Source organism: Onthophagus taurus, chromosome 6, assembly GCF_036711975.1.
Source record: "Onthophagus taurus isolate NC chromosome 6, IU_Otau_3.0, whole genome shotgun sequence".
In the NCBI taxonomy this organism is placed as follows: domain Eukaryota; kingdom Metazoa; phylum Arthropoda; class Insecta; order Coleoptera; family Scarabaeidae; genus Onthophagus; species Onthophagus taurus.
The window spans coordinates 4,202,100-4,226,132 of record NC_091971.1 but is presented as its reverse complement, the minus strand read 5'-3'; the positions used below and the strand labels follow the sequence as shown (position 1 = coordinate 4,226,132).

Sequence of the window (24,033 nt, the reverse complement as noted above, 5' to 3'; positions counted from 1 at the left end):
ATTTTTAACCTAACTTTTTACTTTAATTAAAAAGTTGTTTATATTTCAAAAATATTATTTTTTTGTATAAAAAAGCAAAAAAAATATTTATAATTGGTTTTATAAATACATTAAGATCATTTGTTAAAGTGTGTTTTTGAGTTAAAAAATAAACCGGAAGTGATTTTTTAAGTTTGATTTGATCATTTTTTACAATTCATTCTTCAAACAAATTTATTTCCAAAATTTGAATATTAACATATATATTACACTACATGATTTTAAAAATTACATTTTAAGCTTCAATTTGAGACAAAAATCATTTATTAAATCTCATAAATACTCCAGAAGTGATTTTTTAAAAATTGACTTTCATCGCAAATGTCAAACTTAATTAACAACTCAATATTTTTCTCAATATTTTGATGAATTTATTTTCTATAACAACCATAACATTCCATTAAACAATACTTGATAATCCAAAATTATTAAAAAAATTAAATCGAAATTTATTTTTCCTTCCAATCGAACCTCACTTCTTAAATGACATTAATATCAAAACATAACCTAAATCTTTAACCTAACTTTTTACTTTAATTAAAAAAATGGTTTATATTTCAAAAATATTACTTTTTCCTATAAAAAAGCAAAGAAAATATTTACAATCTGGTTTTATAGATACATTAAGATTATTTGTTAAAGCAGGATCAGGTGGAAACGGTTTACCCAAGTAAATTTAACCTAAAAATTTAAAAAAATCTTGAAATATTTTCAAATAATTTACAGGTTTGGAGGGGTTGGTGGACAAGGTGGAAATGTATATTTAGTTGGGAATGAAAATCTTACTTTAGAAAACGTTAGATCTGCACATAAAACTAAAAAAATCGCTGCTAAACATGGAAGAAATAGTACACATAATTTTATATTAGGAGTTCCTGGGGAAAATGTTAAAATTGAGGTTCCAACAGGCATAAGTATACTTACAGATGATGGTGCAAAATTGGGGGAAATAAATAAAGAGGGTGAAGAAATAATTGTTGCTAAAGGTGGGCAAGGGGGTCATTCAAAAAATGATTATATTGGGAGAATTGGTGAAAGTCATTCGATTAAATTGGATTTAAAATTGATTTCGGATATTGGATTAGTTGGTTTTCCTAATGCTGGTAAAAGTACGGTGTTAAAAGCTGTTTCACAGGCTAATCCAAAAATAGCTAGTTATCCATGTAAGATAAAAAGAAATCATAATAAAAAAATACTAATTATTTAATTTTTTAGTTACAACAATAAGACCAAATGTAGGAATAATTTCTTATAAAGATTTAAGACAAATTTCAATGGCCGATTTACCAGGGTTGATTGAAGGGGCTCATATTAATAAAGGTATGGGACATAAGTTTTTAAAACATGTGGAACGAACAAAAATGATTTTGTTGGTTGTTGATGTAAATGGATTCCAATTAAGTCCACAACATCCTTTTAGAAATTGTTTTGATACCATCATTTTATTAAATAAAGAATTGGAAATGTATAATCCAGATTTATTAAATAAGCCAACAATGATTGTTATTAATAAAATGGATGTGGAGGGGGCGAATGAGAAATATCTCGAAGTTAAAAAGAAAATTAATCATTTATCTGGTAAAATTAAAATTATTTTTTAATAATAATAATAATAAAATTTGATATTTCCAGATTATTTTGGAGAATACCCCATTGAGATTCGACCTGAAATTCCTTTAAAATTCCAACAAATTTTAGCAATATCAGCTCAAACAAATAAAGAAGATATTGAAGTTTTAAAAAATAAATTAAGAACTCTTTTAGACGTTTGTTACCAAGATAACAAAGTAGACGAATTTAAAACTTTAAAGGATACCATTGAGTTGCAAAAAGAAAAAGGACCGCGTTTAGTTTAAAAATTAAAATTTATTTACAACAAATTTGTTTTTATTATCATCTAAACGCTTCAGGTTGAGCCAATTGCGTCAACTTAATCCATTTACAACTAATAGCTTCGTTTCTTAAATCATCAATTAAACTTCTTGGCCCTAAATCACAACGTTTTTCTGTAAAAACCGAATCGTAATCAGTAGTTATACCACTATTAATTAACCATCTAAAAAAATCGTTTATTAATTGTAAATATTCTTAATTTGAATTAAATACTTTTCCATTCCATTCCACGCGATCATCACCCCATTATCCGTACATAACTTCTTTGGGGGCCTCACTAAATCGTATCCCATCTCGTCGCAAACAATTTGCAACCCTTTCGCGATAAAATTGTTACAAGCAGCCCCACCGGAAACGACCAAAGTCTTTTTCTCGCCCATCATGTCTTTTCGATTTAAATATTCCATTCCGCGTTGTACTCTTTGACAAAGATGTCTTGTTACGATTAATAAAAAAGATGCGCTTAAGTCGTAAGCATGGGGAATTATTCCATCAGGAGGGACACCTAAAAATTTGAAAGGAGTTAAAGCTCATTTACAATGCAACAAAATAATTGTAAAGGATGAAGCAAACGACGATGGGATGATAGTGGATGAAGAAGCTGGCAGGATTCAGAAAGATCACATGACAATATGGAAAAAGAAAAAAAGAGCCCTATAAATTCAAAAAACTAAGTGCAGAAAGACAGTCGGGCCACCCTAAACGAAATTCAGGCCTACACGTGTCACTCCGCACTGATCAGAAAGTGTACCAGCAACCTGAGAGAACTCGCTAGGGGCAATGATGTTACTCTATGGTGGGTTTAAAACATTGAGGGCAATGAGGAGGCGGACAAGCTGGCCAGAGAGGCAGTGAAAACACCCTTTATTGGACCCCAACCCGGTTGTGGACTACAAAAAAGCCACCTAATACAGATAATTAACAGTTGGGAGAGCTTCAAAGGTAGCTTTAAGCTGGAAAAAACTTCCAGGTCATAGACAAGCGAAGAGTACGCAAAACAAAACCAAAGAGGTTTTATGCCTTAGCAAAGGGGATCTAAAATACCATCTCTTCCACATTAGACAAACTGGGGATCAAACTTGTCGACTTTACAACGACGAGTCAGAAACGGCTGGACATATACTGTATAAATGCGTCGTCAGAGGTCGTCTAAGACATACAATTTTCGGTAAAGCTCTTTTGACACTTACTGACATAAAGGAAAAAACCTTGGAGCAATACTAAGGTTCATTAAGGACCTACAATAACTAGCCCTAAACTTTTGGAGGGCTAAAGTTACAATAGATCTTATAGGTCGCGGTGATGAGAGGACCCTCAGCCTGGCAGCAATAATAATAATAAGTGCAGAAAGAAGAGCAGACTTCTTTACTGACGTGGAAAATGGCAGGAATATGTATGAACACAAAGAGAAGCAAGAAGAAAATAGGAAAGGAAAATAATGGAGGAGATGGAGAGGTTGGGATAAAAATAATGGAAATTAGAGAAGCAAAAAAGAAGGGAAGGGGAAGCATACAGTCATCAAATACTTGTGGTCTATTCTTTTCAGGAGTCCAAGAAAATATATGAAGTAAGGAGGGAGTAGGAGTAAATAAAGAGTAAATAAGTATGCCCCTAAATCTATGCACCAACGAAAGGGACAGAAGAAGAATAAATACAAGATATAATACATATAATAAATCAAGTCTGCAGAAAACCTTCGATAAATCCAGAGAACAAGGAGAAGAAGTAATTATAATTAGATACTGGAATGCGAAAATAGGTAATGATATACACAAGGGGGGAAGTAGTATAGGAGAATATGGGGATCAGGGAGAGGCAGTGATGAATAGAAGTGGGCAGAGAATGCTGGAATTTTGTCAAATAAACGACTTATTGTTTTCAAACACTATGTGGAGTCAGAGGAGGCAAGATAAATAAACGTTTGTGGCGGAAGAAAGGAATGCTAAGAGTATTATTGATGAGGAGGTAAAGACTGAAGCAGAAATGGGAACCAACCAGACTAGTCATGGCAACTATTAATAATATAGAAATCTGAAGAAAAGTGATGAAAACCTACACGAAAATAAACATCCATAAACTAAGGCTGGAGGAAGAAAGACTAAAATACTAAAATAAAAAACAAACAACGAATTTCAGACACTATTAGAACAAACAGAGAATTTAACACAGAAGAAAAGGTGGAGAATTTTTGAAGAGATAAACGTAATAAAGCTATGGAGGTGTGTGGAATGAGAAAATATAATAATCAGGCAAAGAGACACACTGGTGATGAAGAGAGTCATGGAAGAAATACTGATAGCAGAAACCCATAAAAAGGCAAGGAAGATGGTTGAAATATGGACAGAAACTATTAGAACAAACAGAGAATTTTACACTGAAGGAAAGGTGATAAATTTTTAAAGAGATAATGCGAAATAAAGCTATGGAGGTGTGTCGAATGAGAAAATATAATAATCAGGCAAAGAGAACACACTGGTCGAATGAAGAGAGTCGTGGAAGAAATACTGATAGCAGAGAACCATAAAAAGGCAAGGAAGTTGGTTGAAATATGTACAGAAAGAATTGAAAAGATGAAGAATTAGAATTCAACAAAAATAAATGTAACATTGTGATAACAAATAAAAAGGAAATAAGAAATAACCCGAAAGCAATATTTATTAAGGAACAAAAGATAGAAGAAGTATCATCATATGAGTGCTTGGGCAGTATAATATTACAAATTGGAAGGATAGATTTAGACATAAATGCAAGAATAAGGAAAACAAACAACATATATCATACTCTAAACAGAACTATTTTTGGGAAGGAAATAGATAAAAAGATAAAATTGAAAGTGTATTAATATATGCCAGTGAATCATGGACACTCCAAGATACACAAGAAGGAAAGATCATAGCAATGGAAATAAAATTTTTACAGAAAATAGTGGGATAAGATAAGGAACTAGAAAAGTAGATCAAAAGGAGATAATCAGCAAAATAGAGAGAAAGCAACTAAACTGGTACTCTCACATAATTAGAATGGAACATAACACAATAGTAAAAAATGTATTTAAAGCAAAGAATAAGGATAAGAAGAAGAGGGGAATTGTAGCCAAGAACCGGAAGGAGTGGAAGAAGTAGATGAAGGAATAGAAAAAAGATTTATACCACTAGGCATAAGGATCAGGAGAAGAAAAATAAAAGTTAATTCATAAAATTTGTATTACCATATTGCTTTTCTTCGCGTTGAATCGCTCGTAAAACTTGCGTTTTTGTCCCTGCCAAACTAAAGTTGCAATCTTTGTAATGTTGTAGTGGTACAGAAAGTTGAAATCGACCGGGATCTGTACATTTAGAGGCGGCAACTTCGATTGCTTGACCGCCTGACATTTTTGAAAATTCGGGAATGTTTTTTAATTTTAATCGTCGCGCTGTCTAAAAAGTATTTCATTCTATATTCTATTCGTTTAAAGAGTGCATAAAAAGTTACTTTATCAAATGCTTCCCCTGGAGCATCATTTTGACAATCGCCCAATAATAAAAACGTTTCCACATCTTTTACAAGCGCTAAAAGGCAGTGACCCCCGCTTATTAATAAAACAAGAAAAGGGAAATTAATTTTTTTGATCATCCTTGCAGTTAAAGCGTGCGCTTGCATATGGTGAATTGGGATTAATGGTTTGTTGTGTTGTCTACATAAATATTTGCTGTATTTTGTACCAATTTCCAAAGACATAGGTAAACCTTTGAGGAATAAAACCAATAATGTTTATATTACATTTTTGTTGTTACTTTTACCAGGTTTAACAGTAACTGCAATTGCGTTTACATCATCGATTCTTAATGCAGCATTATCTAAAGCATCCCAAACGACTTTTTCAATGTTTTTTCTGTGTAAATCTTGTGCTATAGGAGGAATAATCCCTCCATTACTACAAAATCAATAGATTTAGACTCAAATTAATAAAACTATTTATTTTTATACTCTAAATGTATTTGTTGCTGTGAATGTAGAGCTTCCCCTAAAATATTCCCTTTTTCATCCACTATAGCACAACCGGTGTCATCACAAGATGTTTCTATACCTAAAATTAATTGTCTAGAAAAGAACCGACGAATTAATTGTTTATTAAAATAATTATATGATTTTAAGCCGGGTAATTTTTGAATTTTTAACATTTTTTGAGGTTATGTTAAAAGCGAAGTTAGCTTAAAAATACATCGATTTCATTTGACATTTATGTATAGACCTACTAAAATATTGGGACGAATATTTTGAATTACAAATCGAAATTAACCGGGGAATGTATTAATATTAAAATAAACTGTGAAATGATTAAATTTAAATGTTGAAGTAATTTCGATTTTTGTATTTGTTATTAAAAGTGAGAATGGAAACAGTTTATAATATCCATAAAAAATTTCGGACGAAATGGAACGCACTGTACTTTCTTTTCAGCTGATTTAAGCGCGTTATATTTCTGTCAAACGCGTATTCAGCAACAAACATTTTTGGTGGTATATTAAAAATGTCTTCGAGGTTGTATCATTAAAATATGTTTATTTGGGGTAATTAATAATCTTTTTTTATAGTGCGGTAGATGATTTATTGAATTCCCCGGAATATCATAGTGATGATATAGGGGATATAGGTGCCGAAGAAGAGGAGGCACTTTTAGAGGAGGAATACGAACAGCAAGAACAGCATAACCCTGAATTGCAGGATGGTGAAATTTTAGACCTCGACAGTGGGAATATCATTGAAGAAGGTTTGTGGTTTATTATTTTATTGGATTTGATTTTTATTCATTTTCTTTGAGTAGAGGGTGATGAGACCTTTGAGCGAGAAGATAGGTTTCATTCTGAACGCCCCATAAAACAAGGTAAGAGAATTTTATTTGTAATTTATTTTTTAACTTTCTAGATTTCTCCTCATTTAGTATTAGGATAATAATAAAAATCCCTTGTATGTGATTTAGTTTTTATTTGGTTATATTTATAAGCAGCTTTTATAGGTCCTAGTTAGCGTTTGTGTTGATACTTTGCCTTTATTTAAATTGGGTTAGATCAGAGCTGGACAAATTTGAGAATATGTATTCTTCAGCAAAACTGCAACATCTCAGGAAGTGGTTAAATTTATGATAAGATAATAAATTTATTTTTGTTACCTCATGTGTGTACTAGTGATGTTAGGTTTTATCCCCAGTGCAGTGAATTCAAGGTGTTAATTATTTTCATTGCTGTATGATTTGTTAGGTAAGTAGTTTTTGATATGTTGTTAATCTAAGATTATTTTTTTATAAGCAACCACCTATTGTAAATCCTTTGATATTATTAAATAAAGTTTATAATTTGAAGTAGTATGAATATAAAATAATACTTAACCATGAAACATTTTGGGTATACTACACTTTGTCCAGCTCTGGGTTAACTTGTTATTAGCTTTGATTATTAAAAAGAAACCTCTCTTTTTTAGTTGAGGTTCAGTTAAAATCTTCAGGTCCAATTAAAAGTAATTGGAGCGATAACAGAAATAAACGTTCAATGCGAGGCGGTTACAGAAATAATAATTATATCCAGAGACGAAATAACTTTCAAAATAACACTCAAAATAAGCGAGTGTTAATAAATCCGCACTTTAAGGGACATGTTCCTGTAAGGAATAACAGTGAGTTGTCTCGAACTTCCCATCTTAATTAGAATTGATGAATTTAATTTTTAGTAAGTTTAGTTTGGGATAAAAACTTAAATAAAAAGCCCCTTATTCATGTACAACCTTGGGCGCAAAATCCGGTTCAAAATAACCCATGGAATCAATCTTGTCAACAACCCCACCAACAACAGGTATTAATATTTAGTTTAGATTTAAAAAAAAATGTAAGGTTTAATAATTTTAGATCCACTCTGGATATTTAATACCACAAAAAATAGGCGTTGTCGCCTCAGCTGCTTCTAACGTTTTTATACCTCCCATTAATAACCAACAGTACATTCAACCCATCCCCCAAAAAAATGTGCAACAAGCATTTTACCAGCAGCCAATTTATGCGCCACAACATGAGCCTATTAATGGTTTTAACCAATTTACACAATACCATAACAATAACAATTCATCTACAATGACATCTATAGGTTGTGCGAACCCAGCTCCCTTTCAACAACCTGTTGTTCAACAAAATAACTACATTCAACAGCCACGTTTTGAATCTCCCCCTAAAAACAATAATTTTCAACGGAATTTTGCAGTTAGAGGAGGAAACAAAATGGTTTCAGTTGAAACTCATCGGAATTTAGCAGGACCCCAAGCTAGAAAACGATTTCTCAATAAATCGTCCCCTCAAACGAGAACTAACCTCCAACAAGTAAAAGTGGCGGATTATATCCCACTGAATACGAAGGTTTGTATTTATTTTGTGTTTATGAAGTGTTTTAAAATTTTTTGTTTAGCAACCAGAAATAACGATTAAGATTGAAAAAGGAATAGAAGAGGAAGATGAAACTGTGAAGAAATACCGTCTCCTTATCGAAGAACAAAAAAAATTGAGGGAGGAAATTTTGAGGCGGAAAGAAGAGCGTAGGAAAAACGCGGCTGCAGGTGGTAGTGGCGATATCGTTTCGGAACCGTTGGTTACATCCAAAGTGTTGACGAACTCGTTAAAATGGAGTAAAACGATAGAAAATAATAATATTGTAAACGAACAAAAAAATGTAACGGTTAACGACGTTAATGTTGAGAGTAATTCGTGTACAGCTGTCGATAAGAACGCGGTCACTTCGTTCCTGTCGAACAGGAAGATTATCGCTAAGGACGATACGCTGCCCGACACATCGATCGTTGTGGTAAGCAATTTGGCTACCGGTTCTACGGAAGTCAAATTGCGAAAACTGTGCAAGGGAGTCGGTGACGTTAAGGTAAGAAAGTTTGTGTAGTTCATATTCGGAAAGAATTGAAAATACATTTCAGAATTTTGATATTTTTATTTTTTTAATCAAACTCAAATTTTCGTTTCTTTTTATTAAACATATTAATTCATTTCAAAAGTAAGGATTTAAACAGTCAGGATTTTTTTTGTAATTATTTCTTATATCACTTAAAAAAAAAAAGAATAGCTAATAAGTTTTGTGATATACAAATAAAAACATTAAATGATGTTGATTATAATTCATCTTTTTGGTATTATTTTTTTTTTTGATTTTTATAGTTTAAAAAAGCGAATTAAATAAGAGTACCTTATTTAAATTGCTAATGAAATAGTGAGAAGGTTGTTTATAATAATTATGGTGAATTTATTCCGGAATTCTAAAAAGTTGAAATTAATTTAGTTCTTTAAAAATTTGTTGATTTTTAATCCTTTGATGATTTATTAATATTTGATTGAAAAGTATATCGTGGAAAATTACCTCAATCCCAATTCCCGTTTAGATATCATCCAACAAAATCCTCCAAAAAAATCGGTATCAACTTATTCTTAATTAACTTTACTTAAAAAATTTTTTTATTTATTTTTGTTTTTTTGTTAATTCGATTTTATTTCTTGAAGTTACCTTCTTTTTAATCGTGGCTTTAGATGTTAAATAATTAATGCAACTCTCCTTATTTCTTATTATTATTGGGTATTTTTCTTAGTTATTATCTTTTAAAGTGTAAGTTACGTTAAGTAAGATTCTCTTAGTATGTAAGTTGATAAATTTGTTTTATATGTTTTTATTAATTATTGTAGATAATTAAATTTTTTAAAGAAGTAAATGTTTAAAATTTGTATCGTATATAATATATAAACACTTGTGAATTAGAGAACTTACAATAACATCGATTATAATTTCGAAAATGAGTTTAGACATTTTATTTTTGATCAAGTTTGGTGATCTTGTTAAGTAATCTCATTAAGTTATGTTAATCATATTGTTAGGTATTTACATAGGCTACCTAACAGGATTATCTTATACAGGCTGTTCACAAATTGGCGGATAATCTTAATGTTAAAATGTTGTTCTATTATGTTGCCAAATGTGCTTTTTATGAAGATATGATAATGAAAAAATATTAAAAGCGAACTTTAAAACTAAAGAAAATAACAAAAAACTAGTTTTCAAAATTCTTTTTATTCTAAATTACAGTTTATTTATCAACAGATATTGAATATTAATGATTATTTATGGACAAATTACTCGACCTTCGAGAACCTCCTGGAGATGTAAGATTTTCGCTTTAGAATCGAACGAAGAATGTCGTTACATGTAGATTATCCGCCAATTTTTGAACACCCTGTATATAGAGTGCACTTGCACTGTCCCACATAAAATGCAACAACATGTCTAGTGTTAGTTTCGTTCAATAAGAATATAGCACAATCTAACGCTGAATAACAATTAAAACTAGAACTAATATTAGACCTAGAAACATTTGGATTTAGCCGCACGTCTTTCAAGACGGCTAAACCCGAATGATTCTAGGTCTTGTGTTAGTTGTAGTGATAGTGGTAGTGCAAAACTAGAACTAACACTAAAACTAGAAACATTCGGGTTTAGCCGCACGTCTCTTAAGACGGCTAAACCCGAATGATTCTAGTTCTAGGTCTTGTGTTAGTTCTATTGAGAGTGCTAGTGCAAAACTAGAACTAACACTAGACCTAGAACTAGAAATATTCGGGTTTAGCCGTGCGTCTGAGGACGCACGGCTAAACCAGAAACTTTTTAGTTCTAGGTCTAGTGTTAGTTCTAGTTTTAATTTATTGAATTAAATATGCAACACAGTGATATCTAATGCTAACTAGTGCTACTTAGCACTGTCACTAGAACTTACATTTGACCTTGAACTAGAAACTGTCAGGTTTAACTGTCATTATATATAATGGAATATAATGGTTCTAGGTCTAGTGTTAGTTCTAGTTTTAATTTATTGAATTAAATATGCAACACAGTGATATCTAATGCTAACTAGTGCTACTTAGCACTGTCACTAGAACTTACATTTGACCTTGAACTAGAAACTGTCAGGTTTAACTGTCATTATATATAATGGAATATAATGGTTCTAGGTCTAGTGTTAGTTCTAGTTTTAATTTATTGAATTAAATATGCAACACAGTGATATCTAATGCTAACTAGTGCTACTTAGCACTGTCACTAGAACTTACATTTGACATTGAACTAGAAACTGTCAGGTTTAACTGTCATAATATATAATGGAATATAATGGTTCTAGGTCTAGTGTTAATTCTACTTTTCGTTCAATAAAAATATACCACAACCTAACGCTGAATAACAATTAAAACTAGAATTAATACTAGAAGTAGAAACATTCTGGTTTAGCCGTGCGTTTGAAGACTTTGGTGTTAGTAGTAATTTTACACTGGCATTGTCACTAGAACTAACGCTAGACCTGAAACTAGAATCATTCGGGTTTAGCCGCACGTCTCTCAAGACGGCTAAACCCGAATGATTCTAGTTTCAGGTCTAGTGTTAATTCTAGTAACAATGCTAGTGTACGATTACTACTAACACTAGAAATAGAAATATACTGGTTTAACCGCACGTCTCTCAAGACGGCTAAACCCGAATGATTCTAGTTCCAGGTCTAGTGTAACTTCTAGTAACAATGCTATATATATTTTTATTGGGCTATACCGAACACATCCTCGTATTGATCTGTTATATCGAGGTTTTACTGTAATGTCAAATTATATTGACATATTGCATTTTATGCATGACAGAGTAAGTGGGTACACTCTGGTTTCTATAGAAATATATTTTTGTATATTGCATCTTAATCTTTTATTTCATGATTGGGATCTCAGAAACTATTAAAGTAAACTGACATTTGTATAAACAATTGCGTTGATCTATTTTGCAACCTTTCTAGATGTACTATTAATTAATTAGATTTCATCATTTTATATAACTCTGACAGATCGTAATTTGCGCAGTATAAATTTATAGTTCATTAATTTCTGATCCTAGTGAAAAGACAGGTTTTATTAAGATTATAAGCGGAAATACCATTTTGTCATTAGTTGAAACGTTTCTCTCTATTTCAGATTTAACTACTAGGTAATATAATTTCCTTAGTTTTTCAATTATTCTGGTTTTCATCACGTTGATGAAGTACAATTTCTGGATTAGATTCTGTCTCCCAGGTGTAACTTAACTCTCTATGCCGGTATGGATAAACAATCCATGTACTTCTAAAATCAACACACAACTGAACTCGACTATAAGAACAATACCAGGATGTCTTAATTCCATTTCTTTTCATTGGCAATATGAATCGGCAATATGAAACGACTACAACATCAACTTTGAGTGGGAAAAAGGTTAAAACACTAAAGCACCAAGAGGAATACACCAACAGATTCTGCCCAACCAAAAACCAAAAGGATTTGGACTTCTTTGCCATCTATGGAACGACTTCCACAAATGGGGAGTGCTGCCATTGACTCCATTATTATCCATATGTAATCCATTCTTTAGAGGCTGAGCTAATAAAATAAGTATTTAATAATAAATTGTTTAAATTTATTATTGATGAAGTATATTTCCTAAAACATTATCCGTCTTGAGTGATGAACGGTTGATGTTGTTATGCTTCTGCCGCAATCTGCTTCGGCTTTATCAAATGAAGTTACAGATCTTTCGACTAATTAAGACTAAATCACCTTAAAACTGGTTATCATATTATGATGGTCTCGGCTTTATCAGGTGTAGACTTTTTAAGTACTTAAGCCGAGGTTGCTTACGACTGAGGTTCAACTTGAAAGAGCTATGACTAAGCTGAGATAATAAAGGTGAAAAAATGGTGAACTCCGATAGTTGCAAAATATCTTCACCTCACATTGCAGTAAGACCACAACAGCTGGAATACCATTTTGTCATTAGAGTTGAAACGTTTTTACGTAATATCATTTCCTTAGTTTTTCAACTATTATTTCTGGTTTCCATAACATTGATGTAGTACAATTTCTGGATTGGATTCTCTCTTCCAGGTGTAACTATCTATACCGGTATGGGTAAACAGCATTAACACACAACTTAACTTGACCATAAGAACAATATAAGGATGTCTTAAATCCATTTCTCTTCATTGGCTCCCAACGCTAAACAAAAAATAAAATCAGAAACAAAAACATGAATTGATTCAGATCTCGACACTCACAATAAATCTTGCGGAGAAACGGGCTAAAGAGTACAACATCAACTTTGAGTGGGAAAAAGATTAGAACGCTAAAGCACCAAGATGAATAAACCAACAGATTCTCCCCAACCAAAAACCAGAAGGATTTGGACTTCTTTGCCATCTATGGAAAGACACAAATGGAGAGTGCTGCCATCGACTCTATTACTCTATGTGGGAAAAAGACTGGAACTTCAAAGCACTACCAAGAATAAACTAACAAATTCTCCCCAACCAAGAACCAAAAGGATTTGGACTTCCCCACTATTTATGGAAAGAGAATATTTTTTTGGAACTTATTGCGTCGAAACTGTCTGTCATTTGTATTTATCATTACTTACTGATATGCTTTATGTATATCTAATACGCAGACAAAATTCATAAAATACCTCGTACTTTATGATCTATCAATGTCATACTATTAATTGTTTTCTTTAGTCAGTTTTTGAGATCTCAAATTGCCTATAATGCAGAATTTTAAGTCATTATTTATCATCATGTGACAAATTTGAAAATATAAAATTTATATTGTAGATTTAGGTGTTTATATTGTTGTATCTTAGCTGTTTAAGCAATACCAACCACCAACATAGCTGTGATAAAAATCCTTTTTGTTGTGGATTTATTCCATTAAAACGCTACGTGTAATAATAAAATCGTTTTAAAAAGAATAAAGCCATTTCAAAATGGAAACATAACTAAATAATATAGCTAATATATTAAAAAGCACACACAAACCAAAAAAAGATGTTTCTCTTTTCGCTTATTATCCTTGTGTTTGCAGAATTTGGTAATATCACCGATAGAGCGTCAGGCAACAATTGAGTTCAAAAGTGTTGCTTCCGCTCACACGTTTTATAAGAAATACCAGCGTTTTATGTTAGATTTGTCTATGATTCAAGTTGTACTTAAAAAAACATAAATTTATTAATTACTTTTTATCGACTTTTCGTCATCATTGTTGTATTCTTTTCTTATAATTAAATAATAAAACTTAATATATTTAGATTTAAGTTATTTTTTACTATGTATTTACTTGTTATTAATTAATTATTTCATATATTTTAAGTTGAATGAGAAAAAAATGTATTATATACACGCTTTTCTTAGATCAAAAGATTTTGCAAAATAATACAATGAAAAAATTAATTTTGTGTGTGTAATGCTTAATAAACTTTTTTAAGTATATCAACACTACACTTTAAGAGTCATTCACTTTTATAATTATTGATTAAATCTAAGTCATCAAACAATATCATGTATATTATTTTCTTTTCTCATCTTATCTTTAAGCATTTATTCTTTCGTTATTATCTAAAATAATCGATAATAATTAAAGTGTTTTTTTTTTAAATTAAATTTTTTATTATTCCTCAAATCCATAAATTATAATAATTTATATTTTAATTAATTAACTTTCCAATATACGCGGTTATATATTTAGTTATACAAATTGTAAGTCCATAATTGCCAAATATGCATAATTTGCGTCCGAAGATGAACGACTAAATCCGAAAGTTTTAGGTCTAATTTAATAATCAAGAGCTGAACAACAATTAAAACTAGAACTAACACTAGACCTAGAACTAGAAAGTCTGAAGACGCACGACTAAACCCAAATGTTTCTAGTTCTAGGTCTAGTGTTAGTTCTAGTTTTACACTAGCATTGTTATTAGAACTAACTCTAGACCTGGAACTAGAAACATTCGGGTTTAGCCGTCTTGAGAGACGTGCGGCTAAACCCGTATGTTTCTAGTTCTTGGTCTAGTGTTAGTTCTAGTTTCACACTAGCATTGTTACTAGAACTAACACTAGACCTGGAACTAGAATCATTCGGATTTAACCGTGTTGAGAGACGTGCCGCTAAACCCGTATATTTCTAGTTCTTGGTCTAGTGTTAGTTCTAGTTTCACACTAGCCTTGTTACTAGAACTAACTCTAGACCTGGAATTAGAAACATTCGGGTTTAGCCGTCTTGAGAGACGTGCGGCTAAACCTGAATGTTTCTAGTTCTTGGTCTAGTGTTAGTTCTAGTTTTACACTAGCCTTGTTACTAGAACTAACTCTAGACCTGGAACTAGAAACATTCGGGTTTAGCCACACGTCTCTCAAGACGGCTAAACCCAAATGTTTCTAGTTCTTGGTCTAGTGTTAGTTCTGGTTTTACACTAGTCTTGTTACTAGAACTAACACTAGACCTGAAACTAGAATCATTCGGATTTAGCCGTCTTGAGAGACGTGCGGCTAAACCCGAATGTTTCTAGTTCTCGGTCTAGTCTTAGTTCTAGTTTTCCACTAGCCTTGTTACTAGAACTAACTCTAGACCTGGAACTAGAAACATTCGGGTTTAGCCGTCTTGAGAGACGTGCGGCTAAACCCGAATGTTTCTAGTTCTCGGTCTAGTCTTAGTTCTAGTTTTACACTAGCCTTGTTACTAGAACTAACTCTAGACCTGGAACTAGAAACATTCGGGTTTAGCCGTCTTGAGAGACGTGCGGCTAAACCCGAATGTTTCTAGTTCTCGGTCTAGTCTTAGTTCTAGTTTTACACTAGCCTTGTTACTAGAACTAACTCTAGACCTGGAACTAGAAACATTCGGGTTTAGCCGTCTTGAGAGACGTGCGGCTAAACCCGAATGTTTCTAGTTCTCGGTCTAGTCTTAGTTCTAGTTTTACACTAGCCTTGTTACTAGAACTAACTCTAGACCTGGAACTAGAAACATTCGGGTTTAGCCGTCTTGAGAGACGTGCGGCTAAACCTGAATGTTTCTAGTTCTTGGTCTAGTGTTAGTTCTAGTTTTACACTAGCATTGTTACTAGAACTAACTCTAGACCTGGAATTAGAAACATTTGGGTTTAGCCACACGTCTCTCAAGACGGCTAAACACGAATGTTTCTAGTTCTTGGTCTAGTGTTAGTTCTAGTTTTACACTAGCCTTGTTACTAGAACTAACACTAACCTTGTTACTAGAACTAACACTAACCTTGTTACTAGAACTAACACTAGACCTGAAACTAGAATCATTCGGATTTAGCCGTCTTGAGAGACGTGCGGCTAAACCCGAATGTTTCTAGTTCTAGGTCTAGTGTTAGTTTTAGCTTTACAGTGGCATGGTCAGTAGAACTAACAGAAGACCTAGAACTAGAATGATTCGTGTTTAGCAGTCTTGAGACACGTGCCGCTAAACCCGAAACTTTCTGGTTCTAGGTCTAGTGTTAGTTCTAGTTTTACACTAGCATTGTTACAAGAACTAACACTAGACCTGGTTCTTGTAACAATGCTAGTGTAAAACTAGAACTAACACTAGACCTGGTACTAGAATCATTCGGATTTAGCCGTCTTGAGAGACGTGCGGCTAAACCCGAATGTTTCTAGTTCTCGGTCTAGTGTTAGTTCTAGTTTTACACTAGCATTGTTACTAGAACTAACACTAACCTTATTACTAGAACTAACACTAGACCTGAAACTAGAATCATTCGGATTTAGCCGTCTTGAGAGACGTGCGGCTAAATCCGAATGTTTCTAGTTCTAAGTCTAGTGTTAGTTTTAGTTTTACACTAACATTATTACTAGAACTAACTCTAGACCTGGAACTAGAATCATTCGGATTTAGCCGTCTTGAGAGACGTGTGGCTAAACCCGAATGTTTCTAGTTCTAGGTCTAGTGTTAGTTCTAGTTTTACACTAACATTATTACTAGAACTAACACTAGACCTGGAACTAGAATCATTCGGATTTAGCCGTCTTGAGAGACGTGCGGCTAAACCCGAATGATTCTAGTTCCAGGTCTAGTGTTAGTTCTAGTTTTACACTAGCATTGTTAGTTCTAGGTCTACTTTTAATTCAATTAAAATATACATCAATCTAACGCTGAATAACAACTAAAACTAAAGGTTAATAATAGTTAGAATTAAATGTGGCCAATCTAAAATCGTTTACACAATTTGTTAAGAAATCAATCAACCCACTCTTTATAAAAAATTTCTTTTTAAGCCATTTTGCATCATTTCGCGAATAAAGAAATCAAAATAATGTTTATTTAGTTGATTTGTTAACGTGATTGTTATAGTGTCAAAACAAAGCTTTACCATTTCCTTTGGCAACGTAAAAATACATCACGCTACGCCGTTACGTTTTCATTCGTATTTAAACGTTGAATGAAACTGGTTTTCAAACCGAAACGTGTCTTCCAAAAAAAGAAAGTGATTTTTAACTGTTAGATATGAAATCGTTTTTAGAAGAAATACGAATACGCATTATTAAATGTAAGTATGTAATCAACAATTTTTTGTTAAATTAAATGTTTGGATGTAAGGCACATTTTAAACAAAACACTTTATTAAATTAAGATATATTTTAATTTCTAAAAATTTGATTAATTAATATATCTTATTTAATATATTATGTAAGATTCAAATAATTTTTGGTAATTATATATTTTCTAGACATGCATAAAATGTACTTACGTGTATATAATTTAATAGTAATTTCGTAATAATTTATCCATACAAAACGAGGTCTATTGTTTATTTCGAGGAGTGTTATTGTAACGACTTAAATTTTCCTTTTTTCAAGTACACAACCCATTATGTATTTTAATATCGAAATTATCGCACACCATTTGTATTCAATAACAAATTTATTTAATTAATTGTTTACTCGAATACATTTCGTGTGCTTATCGAATTTAATTTAAACAAATATATAATGAAAAGCTGATATAATTCAAAAATGCTTTCACCTTTTATAACGTTGCAATTGACATTAACATTTCGATTTTCAAGGTGTACAATTAATGTTATTCAATCGTTCTCTATCATTAAACCTCGGATATATAATCAATTGAAACGAAATCAATCGACGTTTATATAATCCACTCTTTAGAAGCTGAGCCAATAAAATAAGTATTTAATAATAAATTGTTTAAATTTATTATTGATGCAATATATTTCCTTAAACATTTAGCCGTCTTGAGTGATGAACAGCTCATATTGTTATGCCTTGCGGCAGTGATTAACACTGTCAATATCAATTTGAAAGTGATCATCACATTATTATGCCTCGGCAAAACTCAACAGAGTGTATGATTAAGTTGAGATACTACAATTGATGCCATCCGGTATCAAATTGACCAACAATGTTGCGATTATTATGGGCTTATTTCATCGAAGATGTGATAAGTGATAAGATTATGTTTTTCTAAGTCACCACTATGAAGAACCTGTTTAGAACTGTTAATAGGAAGGAAAAAATTGAGATATTTGCATGCACTATATTTCTCCAGCATCTGATTAGTTTGTTAAGAACTAAGTAAAGGTGTAAAAATGGTGAACTCACATGGCAGTAAGACCACAAGAGTTGGAATGAACACAAAATTCTGGTAATGAAGTCCAAAAACCTTTCATACACATAATTTAATAAACATAATAAATTATTTTTTTTAAAATCTTATATAATTGATAATTCAATAAAAATAGTAATTGTAAGCATTGAAATATAACCACTTGTATTAAAATTACAAGATAATAAAATTGATTTTAATCGATTGCAAATGATCTTGTTTTACGACCAACGTTTTAGTATCAACACGATAATACGACATCCCTATTTTCTAAAAAGCGCCGTATAAGATATGACTTGTTGAGATAAATCTGTCCAGTACGTTTTGTAGTTTACGAGTGTTAGGTGGTACGTCATTGCTTTTTGGGCAAAAAAGATCTTTGATCATTTTTATTAACATCTATTTTATATAATATTTTTTAATAAATTAAGTTAATCCGAATCGGATTAAAAATTATTTTTGAAAAAAATGTCTCAAGGTAAGCTTTATTTGAATATTATATCAAAAAATTTATTGTACTTAATTTAAATTTGAAATTGATAAAGAAAATCATAAATAACAAATATTATCTGTTTCGTTAATTCTTTCATCTTTCAATTTGAATTATTTTTTGGAGGAAATCTAAATTAATAAATAATAGAAAATTATATATATATTTCTTATCGATACAGTTATTTATTTGATTAAGTACTTAATATTTCGATGTATTTAGTGCACAGATTTCATATTATTTATTTACAATCCCATTAAACACTCATGTACCAATACAATCGAAAAGCTTTTAGCATTTTTTTTAAACTCAACGAGAATTTTGACGATCATAATGTTTAACATTTATAAATCATTACGCAAATACTCCTTGCCCCCTGTAATCCATTTAAATCAACTTTGACCCAAAGTTATCTTCTATTTTTAACAAAAATAAAATCCATATCTTTCATCTTAATTATTAATATTATTAAATATTTAATGGTATTACACAATCCTTATTTCTTTTAATTTTTTAAATTAATTAACAAAAAAAATGTAAGTGTAAATATTTAAATTCGTTTCTTTGTAAATTGTATCTGTTTATTTTCCGTCAAATTTTGACTTGTATATTGCTATATTTTACTCCTAATTATACATTGTGAAATTAGAATTAATAAACACGACGAAAACGTAATATTATACCATCATTAAATTTGCTTTAGAATGCTTTTTCTTGCATTTATTAGGTAGAGCTTAATGACTCATAACAACGAGGTTTATGAAAAATAAGAAATGATTTATGGCACATTGCATCTTCATTAAATTTGCTTTAAAATGTATCTTATTTTATCGTAATATCTCAATTGGTTTTTGAGAAACGATTTCTTAATTTTATTCTTACAATTTAGAACAATCAAATATGTCGAGTTGAGTTTAAAAATTGATAACTTCGAGGTTTATGGGAATTAAGAAATGACTTGTGGCACATTATACCATGATTAAATTTGCTTTAAAATGCTTTTTCTTTCATAACGATATCTCAATTCCTTCTTGAGATACAATGTTTTTAATCCAAATGTCTAAAACAGTCACATTTATTAGGTTGAGCTTAATGACTCATAACAACGAGGTTTATGGAAAATAAGAAATGATTTATGGCACATTGCATATTCATTAAATTAGCTTTAAAATGTATCTTATTTTATCGTAATATCTCAATTGGTTCTTGAGATACGATTTCTTAATTTTATTCTTAGAATTTAGAACAGTCAAACATGTCGAGTTGTGTTTAAAAATTGATAACTTCGAGGTTTATGGGAATTAAGAAATGACTTGTGGCACATTATACCATCATTAAATTTGCTTTAAAATGCTTTTTATTTCATAACGATATCTCAATTCCTCCTTGAGATACAATGTTTTTAATCCAAATGTCAAAAACAGTCACATTTATTAGGTTGAGCTTAATGACTCATAAAACGAGGTTAATGGAAAATAAGAAATAATTTATGGCACATTGCATCTTCATTAAATTTGCTTTAAAATGTATCTTATTTTATCGTGATATCTCAATTGGTTCTTGAGATACGATTTCTTAATTTTATTCTTACAATTTAGAACAATCAAGTATGTCGAGTTGTGTTTAAAAATTGATAACTTCGAGGTTTATGGGAATTAAGAAACGACTTGTGGCACATTATACCATCATTAAATTTGCTTTAAAATGCTTTTTATTTCATAACGATATCTCAATTCCTTCTTGAGATACAATGTTTTTAATCCAAATGTCAAAAACAGTCACATTTATTAGGTTGAGCTTAATGACTCATAACAACGAGGTTTATAGAAAATAAGAAATGATTTATGGCACATTGCATCTTCATTAAATTTGCTCTAAAATGCATCTTATTTTATCGTGATATCTCAATTGGTTCTTGAGATACGATTTCTTAATTTTATTTTTAGAATTTAGAACAATCAAACATGTCGAGTTGGGTTTAAAAATTGATAACTTCGAGGTTTATGGGAATTAAGAAATGACTTGTGGCACATTATACCATCATTAAATTTGCTTTAGAATGCTTTTTATTTCATAACGATATCTCAATTCCTCCTTGAGATACAATGTTTTTAATCCAAATGTCAAAAACAGTCACATTTATTAGGTTGAGCTTAATGACTCATAAAACGAGGTTAATGGAAAATAAGAAATAATTTATGGCACATTGCATCTTCATTAAATTTGCTTTAAAATGTATCTTATTTTATCGTGATATCTCAATTGGTTCTTGAGATACGATTTCTTAATTTTATTCTTACAATTTAGAACAATCAAGTATGTCGAGTTGTGTTTAAAAATTGATAACTTCGAGGTTTATGGGAATTAAGAAACGACTTGTGGCACATTATACCATCATTAAATTTGCTTTAAAATGCTTTTTATTTCATAACGATATCTCAATTCCTTCTTGAGATACAATGTTTTTAATCCAAATGTCAAAAACAGTCACATTTATTAGGTTGAGCTTAATGACTCATAACAACGAGGTTTATAGAAAATAAGAAATGATTTATGGCACATTGCATCTTCATTAAATTTGCTCTAAAATGCATCTTATTTTATCGTGATATCTCAATTGGTTCTTGAGATACGATTTCTTAATTTTATTTTTAGAATTTAGAACAATCAAACATGTCGAGTTGGGTTTAAAAATTGATAACTTCGAGGTTTATGGGAATTAAGAAATGACTTGTGGCACATTATACCATCATTAAATTTGCTTTAGAATGCTTTTCCTTTCATAACGATATCTCAATTCCTTCTTGAGATACAATGTTTTTAATCTAAATGTCTAAAACAGTCACATTTATTAGGTTGAGCTTAATGACTCATAACAACGAGGTTTATGGAAAATAAGAAATGATTTATGGCACATTGCATCTTCATTAAATTTGCTTTAAAATGTATCTTATTTTATCGTAATATCTCAATTGGTTCTTGAGATACGATTTCTTAATTTTATTCTTAGAATTTAGAACAATCAAACATGTCGAGTTGTGTTTAAAAATTGATAACTTCGAGGTTTATGGGAATTAAGAAATGACTTGTGGCACATTATACCATCATTAAATTTGCTTTAAAATGCTTTTTATTTCATAACGATATCTCAATTCCTTCTTGAGATACAATGTTTTTAATCCAAATGTCTAATATAGTCACATTTATTAGGTTGAGCTTAATGACTCCTAACAACGAGGTTTATGAAAAATTAGAAATGATTTATGGCACATTGCATCTTCATTAAATTTGCTTTAAAATGTATCTTATTTTATCGTAATATCCCAATTGGTTCTTGAGATACGATTTCTTAATTTTATTCTTAGAATTTAGAACAATCATGCTATGTTGTGGTTAAAAATTGATAACTTTGAGGTTTATGATAATTAAGCATTGAGATAAAATTGTTTTAATCCAAATGTCTATTTTTTATTGAATATATATTTAATTAATTAATTAAAAATTTTAGATGCAACAGATAAAAAATCATTTTTTGAAACAATCATTAGAGTTTTCCTAGCGGAATTTTTCGGAACAGCAATGTTATTATTTATTGGTTGCATGGGGTGTGCTTTTGACCTAAAACATCCATTTCCCGGTTTTGCGCCAGCTTTAACTTTTGGTTTAGCCGTCATGGTGATAGTACAGGTAAAAATTAAATTCTCCAAAAACTTTTCGATATCTAATTCAAATTTGAATTCTTAGATATTCCTTCATATCAGTGGATCACACATAAACCCGATTATAACAATAGCCGTGGTTATTTTTGGAGCTATGAAACCATTAGTGGCGGGTATTTATATTACAGCGCAAATGTTGGGGGGCATTTTTGGATTTGGACTTATTAAATTGTTATTAACCGAGCATTTCACGGAGGTTCATATACCGAGTCCGGGTGGAAACGGCACAATTCATCATCTTTGCGTGACACAACCAAATCCGTATATTTCACCATTCCAAGTAATCTCATAAATATATAAAAAAATATTAAGGAATCATATAATATTTTTTTTAGGCTACTGCTATTGAAGCAATCACATCCGGAATTCTTATTTTACTTCTTTGCGGAATAACGGATAAAAGAAATCATGCTAACACCGATTCACTTCCGTTAAGATTTGGTTTTGCTATAACTGGTTTAGCAAGTGCTAGCGTAATTTTTTATTAAATTAAATTTTAAGTGTGATGTTATAATTCTTTTTATTTTAGGCTCAATTCACTGGAGGAAGTATGAACCCAGCAAGATCTTTTGCTCCCGCTTTACTTAATGGAATATGGAGTAATCAATGGGTAAATATAGAAAATTAATGTTTTATTTAACTCATTTGTACCATAAAATCAGATTTGTGCAAAAAATATACAATAACCTAACATAGAATAACAACTAGAATTAGAACTAATACTAGAATTAACACTAGACCTGGAACTAGAATCATTCGGGTTTAGCCGCACGTCTCTCAAGACGGCTAAATCCGAATGTTTCTAGTTCTAGGTCTAGTGTTAGTTCTAGTTTTGCTACAATAAAAATATACAACAACCTAGTTCTGAATAATAGTTAAAAGTAGAACTAACACTAAACTTAGGATTGGTAACATTCAGATTTAGCCGTCTTGAAAGATATATGGTTAAACCTTAATGTTTTTAGTTTTAACTCAATGTGGAAAAAGAGATTTTTCATTTCTTCTAAATAATACAAATGCATTAAATTTAATTAAATTTACAGAAATCTGTAATTTAAATTTGTAGATTTATTGGGTTGGACCAACAGCTGGCGCTATAACTGCAGCTTTATTCTACAAATTTTTATATTATGAAAAACCTGAAGTAGCAAAACCCGATGAATTACAAGAATTAGACGAGATCGGCGATAATGGTACCAAAGCATAATTAAAAAGATTCTTATCAAAAAAAAAATTAATCCAGAAATTAATTACTTAAATTATTATTGTTGTTATATTTATTTTTTCTAAAAAAAGAAAAATATAATACAAAAATAAAGTTATAATTTTAAAAAATTAATTAATAAAAATAAAGGTAAACAACATGATAACTCGTTTTTGTTTCCAATTAACGATGCAAT

The 24,033-nt window shown here is 30.9% G+C and overlaps 3 protein-coding genes across 7 annotated transcripts; 2 read left to right on the top strand and 1 right to left on the bottom strand.

Annotated features, from left to right (window-relative positions):
* The first annotated feature begins 518 nt into the window (after positions 1 to 518).
* On the top strand, positions 519 to 1,919 carry LOC111415010 (GTP-binding protein 10 homolog). Its single transcript, XM_023046496.2, has 4 exons — positions 519 to 709; positions 766 to 1,202; positions 1,255 to 1,617; positions 1,672 to 1,919. The coding sequence occupies exons 1-4, from the start codon at positions 585 to 587 to the stop codon at positions 1,893 to 1,895; spliced, it is 1,149 nt and encodes a 382-aa protein (XP_022902264.2). The 5' UTR covers positions 519 to 584; the 3' UTR covers positions 1,896 to 1,919.
* Positions 1,886 to 6,128, bottom strand: LOC111415009 (Threonyl-carbamoyl synthesis 4). The gene is made up of 6 exons (XM_023046495.2): positions 5,899 to 6,128; positions 5,712 to 5,845; positions 5,404 to 5,657; positions 5,141 to 5,348; positions 2,146 to 2,437; positions 1,886 to 2,095 (listed from the first exon to the last, which is right to left on the bottom strand). Exons 1-6 carry the CDS (start codon positions 6,090 to 6,092, stop codon positions 1,933 to 1,935), a joined length of 1,245 nt encoding a protein of 414 aa, XP_022902263.2. The 5' UTR covers positions 6,093 to 6,128; the 3' UTR covers positions 1,886 to 1,932.
* Positions 6,129 to 6,353: 225 nt separating this feature from the next.
* Positions 6,354 to 23,997, top strand: LOC111415001 (aquaporin AQPAe.a-like). 5 transcript variants are annotated; one of them, XM_023046479.2, is made up of 8 exons: positions 6,354 to 6,453; positions 6,507 to 6,682; positions 6,737 to 6,796; positions 7,390 to 7,581; positions 7,645 to 7,757; positions 7,811 to 8,311; positions 8,361 to 8,825; positions 13,868 to 14,383. In XM_023046479.2, exons 1-8 carry the CDS (start codon positions 6,443 to 6,445, stop codon positions 14,003 to 14,005), a joined length of 1,656 nt encoding a protein of 551 aa, XP_022902247.2. In that variant the 5' UTR covers positions 6,354 to 6,442; the 3' UTR covers positions 14,006 to 14,383. The 5 variants fall into 5 exon arrangements, with proteins under 5 accessions (XP_022902247.2, XP_022902246.2, XP_071052367.1 ...); XM_023046478.2 differs by having other exon boundaries at positions 7,636 to 7,757; positions 13,868 to 14,381; XM_071196265.1 differs by lacking the exons at positions 7,390 to 7,581; positions 7,645 to 7,757; positions 7,811 to 8,311; positions 8,361 to 8,825; positions 13,868 to 14,383 and adding exons at positions 22,423 to 22,601; positions 22,659 to 22,913; positions 22,969 to 23,106; positions 23,163 to 23,243; positions 23,700 to 23,997 and having other exon boundaries at positions 6,357 to 6,453.
* The last annotated feature ends 36 nt before the right edge of the window (positions 23,998 to 24,033 follow it).